This window comes from Chanodichthys erythropterus, chromosome 18, assembly GCF_024489055.1.
Source record: "Chanodichthys erythropterus isolate Z2021 chromosome 18, ASM2448905v1, whole genome shotgun sequence".
Lineage (NCBI taxonomy): Eukaryota > Metazoa > Chordata > Actinopteri > Cypriniformes > Xenocyprididae > Chanodichthys > Chanodichthys erythropterus.
In genome coordinates, this window is record NC_090238.1 from 37,903,367 (window position 1) to 37,910,591 (window position 7,225).

The 7,225-nt window shown below is 32.6% G+C and overlaps 1 protein-coding gene across 1 annotated transcript in view; it reads left to right on the plus strand.

Moving 5' to 3' along the window:
• The first annotated feature begins 362 nt into the window (after positions 1-362).
• Positions 363-7,225, plus strand: part of spint1a (serine peptidase inhibitor, Kunitz type 1 a) — a 19,869-nt gene continuing 13,006 nt past the window's right edge. The window contains exons 1-4 of the mRNA XM_067368234.1: positions 363-518; positions 1,731-2,195; positions 3,042-3,199; positions 3,310-3,451. Of these exons, the coding sequence (XP_067224335.1) occupies positions 1,787-2,195; positions 3,042-3,199; positions 3,310-3,451 (709 nt within the window). The 5' untranslated portion in view covers positions 363-518; positions 1,731-1,786. The remainder of the gene's footprint in view (positions 519-1,730; positions 2,196-3,041; positions 3,200-3,309; positions 3,452-7,225) is intronic.

Below are 7,225 nucleotides of genomic sequence, written 5' to 3' on the forward strand. Positions count from 1 at the left end.
CTTGATAACTGAAGTGAAACATAAAAATCTTTAATAAATTATCTTATATGTAATATATATATATATAAACATCTTTCATGAAAAATATTGTTGCATGTCAAAACAACCCCTTCACACATATGCAGAAGTAACAGACACATACAATAGTCACAGTCATCATGTGTTAGTCTGCGGGTTAGTGATGCTGTTATCTAAAAGAGTCAGACTCAGACATTAGAAACCAAAGCCTAACATTAACAAGATAAATATTTCCCCAAGCAAACATAAATGAATAATGCAGCGAGTGTGTGGTTTATAGTGTGAGGGGGCGGAGTCTGACTCTGACTGAGGCGTGACGTAATCACTTCCTGCTCGCGCAGGTATCTCTCGGTATCGGACACACCTGAAGCTCCGGATCTGCTGCAGTTTTACTTGGAATCATCGACACATTTCTACCGAAACTAGAGTTTAAACGACGTTTTTACATGTGGAATTACACTGTTTTGTAGGAGACGGACGCTTAAAGTGGTGTTTAATCGGTAAGAAGTTGAAATGTTTATATGTTTAACCGAAGAAAACACAAAAAACAAATATCCGCTGCGTTTTCCTCATGCGGCCTGTAATGTTTATGTTTGATTAAACTAGATACTGTGTTGGTAAATCTTAAATATTGTGTCATATAAGAAGTGTGAGTGTTTTAATTATCGATATATATAGCTAGTTTTCTCTTTACTTATTAGACTTGACGTTTTTATGGAATAATTTGTTGATTTTTGCGTGTTTAAAGTTGTTTTAGACAGTCGAAGAGTTATGATAATGTATTATACTGTATATTAATACCTTCAGATTGATTTTGAGTCATTTAAGGTGAATTTGGGTCAATTGGGCCATAGTTTGACAGTCATCTCAATGTCAAAAAGCCTAGTTTACATAAATTCTCTCTCTCTCTTATTTATATATATATATATATATATGTATGGATTCTGTCATATTCAAATGTTGATTAAAATAAATAAAAAAGGGATTTAAATAATAATGTAGTGAGTAACTGGAAACTAAAAGCTTGAATACCCAGCTATTAAATAAAATAAATATAACTTGTAAGTTTTAATGTTTAAAGTTTTTCTCCTCCTTTTCAGATTGGTCTTGAATCATGTATAAGGGGATTTTATTGGATATTTTGTTCTTTTGGAGAATGATTCCTTTTTGATTCTTTATGGATTTAGTCATTCATCTGGCTATATATAACATAAATATTATTTGGAAGTTTTAATTTTGAGAGTTTAACCTTTTTGAATCATTAATAAGAGGTTTTGTTCTTTGGAGAATGACTCATTGATTCTTTAGTGAGTTTAACAGCTATAATATTAATATTATTATTATTATAAAGGGATTTAATTGGAGGATTTGTTCTTTAGAGAATGATTCATTGATTCTTTTCTCGTTTTACTAGCTATAATAATATTATTTGTAAGTTTTCATGTTTAAAGTTTTCTCTTTTCAGATTGGTTTTGAATAATTTATAAAGGGATTTTATTGGCGGATTTGTTCTTTGGAGAATGATTCATTGATTCTTTACTCATTTTACTAGCTATAATATTAATTGGAAGTTTTAATGTTTAAAGGTTTCTTTCTTTTCAGATTGATTTTGAATCATATTGTTATACTTGTGTTCTTTGGAGAATGATTCATTGAATCTTTAATAATATTATTTGGAAGTTTTAACGTTTAAAGTTTTTCTTTCCTTTCAGATTGGTTTTGAATCATTTGTAAAGGGATTTGACTGGAGGTTTCGTTCTTTTGGAGAATGACTCCGGCTCGACTCTGGTTCTTCTGGACCGCCGTGGTTCTGGTCATCGTTCTCCATGTGGCTCCATTAGAGGCTCAGGATGAAGGGAAACCCTGTATGGAAAAATTCAGTCTTGGCAAAGAGGATTTCGTGTTGAACACGGATGAATCTGTGAAGGAAGGAGCCACGTTCCTGGGTTCTCCTCGGGTGTCTCAGGCTGAAGACTGTGTTCTGGCCTGCTGTAATGATCCGAACTGCAATCTGGCTCTGATGGAACACGGAGAAGATCCGAAAAGCATCAGCTTGTGCTATATCTTCAACTGTCTGTACAAACAGAGGAAAGTCTGTAGCTTTGTGAGGAAGAAGGGCTTCAACAACTACCTTCTGAAGTCTGTTTTCAAAGATTACCTTGAGCAGAAGGTTTCAGGTGAGAGGAAACCATACTAAAAATGACTTTATTTTACACTTCAGCAATAAATGAGTTGTTTTTGACATCTATTTTTAAAGATTACATTGAGCAACAGGTGCCAGGTAAGAAAAAAACGTCTAGAAATCTCTTCTAGATATCCAATGTTTTTTACGGTTCAATAATGATTGATTTTATTCAGTATTTTTTAGATGTAGTGTTTTTGGTTGAATATGTCTTGGGAAATACTCATGCATGTCCAGACCTGCCGAAATCCTCAGAAGTGTGTCATTGTTTCACGTTTTAGCCGGTTGTTATAACCAGGGGCGTAGGAATAATTTGGAAAAAGAAATAAAAGACGTACTGAGGACCAAATTAAATGCCTTGACAAGTGCAGTTTCCTGTGTTGACAAATTGCTTGTTTAATACTCATTTAATAGTCAATAGCATGATCTGATTTGACAAAAACAGAGTGCAAGATCAGTAGTTTTTGAGAGAGAAAGACTGTAAAGTAAATGCACATTTATTTTGCCATGTTTTTGGAGTTCATCTTGATTATCTGAATGCAGAAACTTGATGATAATGATTGCGGTTGTGTTGCTGCGTCCCTGGTTCAACCGTATAAAATCTCATCTTGTTTAGTATCAATATCTTTTAGTCTCAAACTTTAATTTCCTCTGCATGTCTGAGACATAAACGCACTTTATTAGTTTTCTAGTAACTCTCCCTATCAGCCGATCTTCAGTATGCAAGATCCATCTTGTATTACGCTCTGGCTTGATCATTCCTGGCATCTTGTGCAGTTCCCATGATTATTGTTTTCTGTTGCATAATGTTTCATCACAGCAGTGTTTTGACTTCTTGCAGACGTGGAGGACAAACCTCCGATTGCATTGGCCGGGCAGGACAGGGTCGTTCAGCCGCGTGAAGATGTGACGCTGAACGGCATTGAGAGCAAAGACGATAAAAAGATTGTGAAGTGGGAGTGGGAGCAGGTGTCTGGAGACCAGTCTGCTGTTATGACGGTGAATAATATTTTCTGAAAACATGCATCAGATTACGTTTGTAAATTCTGCCTATTTATTTGTTTATTATTTCGATATTTAATGCATGTAATCCTCTAATTTTTTGTCAGAAAGGGCATTTTGAGGATGCAGTGACCGTCTCCAATCTTTCTCCGGGGATGTATAAGTTCAGACTCACGGTCACAGATGACGCAGGACAGACAGGCTCGACCGAGGTGTCGGTTTTGGTCCTGACTCCAGAACAGTCACTCCGTAAGTACTTGAAAACACTTATTTGCTTTTTAACAAATTAAAAGGTTCTATTTACAGAATATATCAACGTAGATAATATACAAATCGTAGCGCTGTGTACATTATATGCACCGAACAGTTCATTTCTGGAAAAAAGCATTAATTAAAATGGATCTGTTGAGGTCTATATTGAAGCTTGTTTTTGCCAGGGAATAAAGAAATAAAAAAGGAAATTACGACTTCTCACAATTCAGACTTTTTCCTTCACAATTCCGAGTTTATAACTTACCATTCTGCAACTGTGAGTTAAGTCCAAATTGGAAGATATAAACTTGTAATTGCAAGAAAAAAGTCTTTATTGTGAGAAATAACATTGCAATTGTGAGTTATATAATCAGAATTTTGAGATATAAATGCATAATTGCAAGAAAAATTCAGAAATGCGATTTCTAAAGACTAAATTTTGAGAAATAAACACGTAATTGTGAGAAAAAAGTCATAATTGTGAGAGATAACATTGCAATTGTGAGTTCGAATTTTGATAAATAAACGTGTAATTGCAAAAAAGTCTGAAATGAGATTTCTAAAGTCCAAATTTTGAGATATAAACGCGTAATTGTGAGAAAAAAGTCAGAAATGTGAGAAATAACATTGCAATTGTGAGTTATATAATCAGAATTTTGAGATATAAACATTTAATTGAAAAAAGTCTGAAATGAGATTTCTAAAGTCCAAATTTTGTGATATAAACGCGTAATTGTGAGAAAGTCAGAAATAAAAAAGGAAATTACGACTTCTCACAATTCAGACTTTTTCCTTCACAATTCCGAGTTTATATCTTACCATTCTGCAACTGTGAGTTAAGTCCAAATTGGAAGATATAAACTTGTAATTGCAAGAAAAAAAGTCTTAATTGTGAGAAATAACATTGCAATTGTGAGTTATATAATCAGAATTTTGAAATATAAATGCATAATTGCAAGAAAAAATTCAGAAATGCGATTTCTAAAGACTAAATTTTGAGATATAAACGCGTAATTGCAAAAAAGTCAGAATTGTGAGAAATAAAGTCAGAATTGTGAGAAATAACATTTGAATTTTGATATATAAACGTGTAATTGCAAAAAAAAGTCTGAAATGTGATTTCTAAAGTCCAAATTTTGAGATATAAACACGTAATTGTGAGAAAAAAGTCAGAAATAACATTGCAATTGTGAGTTATATAATCAGAATTTTGAGATAAACTTGTAATTGCAAGAAAAAGTCATAATTGTGAGAGATAACATTGCAATTGTGAGTTATATAGTCTGAATTTTGAGATATAAACACGTAATTGCAAGAAAAAGTTAGAAATGTGATTTCTCATGTCCAAATTTTGAGAAATAAACACGTAATTGTGATAAAAAAGTCAGAAATGTGAGAAATAACATTGTTCTGTCACAGTGATTATATAATTGTGAGTTATATAATCAGAATTTTGAGATATAAACACGTAATTGTGAGAAAAAAGTCAGAAATAACATTGCAATTCTGAGTTATATAATCAGAATTTTGAGATAAACTTGTAATTGCAAGAAAAAAAGTCATAATTGTGAGAGATAACATTGCAGTTGTGAGTTATATAGTCTGAATTTTGAGATATAAACACGTAATTGCAAGAAAAAGTTAGAAATGTGATTTCTCACGTCCAAATTTTGAGATATAAACACGTAATTGTGAGAAAAAGTAAGAAATGTGATTTCTAAAGTTCAAATTGATATAAACTCGCAATTGCGAGGGAAAAATCTGAATTGTGAGATATAAAGTCAGAATTGTAAGATGTAAACTCGTAATTGTGAAAGACAGAATCATGAGATAACATTGCAATTGTGATTATATAGTAAGAATTTTGAGATATAAACACGTAATTGCAAGAAAAAGTCAGAAATGTGATTTCTCATGTCCAAATTTTGAGAAATAAACACGTAATTGCAACAAAAAAAAGGTCAGAATTGTGAGAATAAAAGTCGCAGTTTTATTTTTTTATTCTGTGGTGGAAACAAGTTTTTCAAACAAGACTGAAAATCATAAACCCAGGATTTGGTTCAGTTTGAACAGATATCTTGTTTAATATGTTGAGGATGGCTGCCTTTGTATAATGTATGAAAAGTGGTATTCTTGAAGGGCGTGTTCATTTCCATATGCGTCATCACTTGCTTTAAAGTAGTTGGTCATGCTATCATGTTCTCTGAAGAGCGTTTCTCTGTCATTTAATCTGATTTCTCTTAAATAAAATTTGCATGAACTGTTGACCTATGATGAGTTGTGCTCCAACAAGTTTTGAAGTGACCTTAATTAGTTGTCGGAAAACATGGATTAACCATTTACCAGGATTTGTCAAACAGTTCACCCAGAATGTTCTGGTTTTCTCAAACAGAATTCCCCCCTGTGCTTTCTATTAAAAGGAACTTTACTCACTAATTTCATTTTTGCTTTGTCTAATCCATCAGTTCCACAGATTTAATGATTTAGCATGGATTGGCTCAGGAGTTATAGTTTGGTAACCGATTGCATGATGTTTCCTAGTTTCAGTAGAAACAGGAAATCTCTTGAGCAAGTGGCCATTTTCTTGAGTGTTTCAGAAACTGGTGCGGCAGGTTTTGCGGTGAGAGTTTCACAGAATGTGAGCGTTCACTGAGGGTTTGTGAAGCAACTGCTCACATGAGACACTGACTAAAAATGTAAATCTAAAAACCCTGAATTCAGATGATTATAGACAGATTCATTCTATAGGTTTGAATACAGAACAGATATTTAGGTTAATCATGTTACATTTGCACTGTTTTTTAGTGTTTGCTGCCTTGTGTTTTCAAAGCGCAGTGTTTGATCAAGGAAATGTGAATAATTTACATGTAACACATTTAAATCATTCATTAATTATTAAAAAGGTTTCCATTACAATTATTGTGTACCAGATTAAAGGAGTATTCAGAGTTAATCATCAGTGAATCAACAGCATGTCAGATGTGTCTGGTATTTAACTCTTCATATTGTCAGCTTGTGTAAGTGGTAGTTTCAGTTCTCTTTGAGAAAATATTCATATTTCACATAGTTCATGTGTTCACATTAATGTAGATGAGCAGTACAGTGTTGAGTCGAGCGTAAAATACATTCAGGAACACTTTATTTTACTAAATTGATATTGTAATTGATAGTTTAATTCCTGAAGGACCACATGATCGATACATTTATGATGGTGTAGTAGAAAAAGTACAAAATTTTTTTTTTTTTTTTTGCCACACATTCAAAAAGATTGCGACTTTTATATCTCATAATTCTGACTTTTTTTATCACAATTGCGAGTCTGTTACAATTCTGACATTTCTTCTCGCAATTGCTAGTTTATATCTCACAATTCTGACTTTATAACTTAAAATTCTGCCTTTTCTCACAATTCAAAAGTTTATATCTCGCAATTCTGACTTTTTTCTCCCAATTGTTTATATCTTAAAATTCTGACTTTTTATCACCTGATGACGCAATATCTGGATCAACATGCACATTCCCAAATTTCTATATATCCTAATTATTGTTAATATGTAATTCATTATTTCCAGGAGCTCATTGCTTCTAGCTTCAATTAAACTGCTAACAGTGATTGTAAATTAAAATGCCTAAATTATTACATTATTAGCTAATTGCATTCTCTAAATTGTAATGTTGACATGCATTTTCTGTAAAGCTGTTTTGAAACGATATGTATCGTGAAGAGCGCTATACAAATAAACGTGAATTGAATCGAATTGAACAATTGCG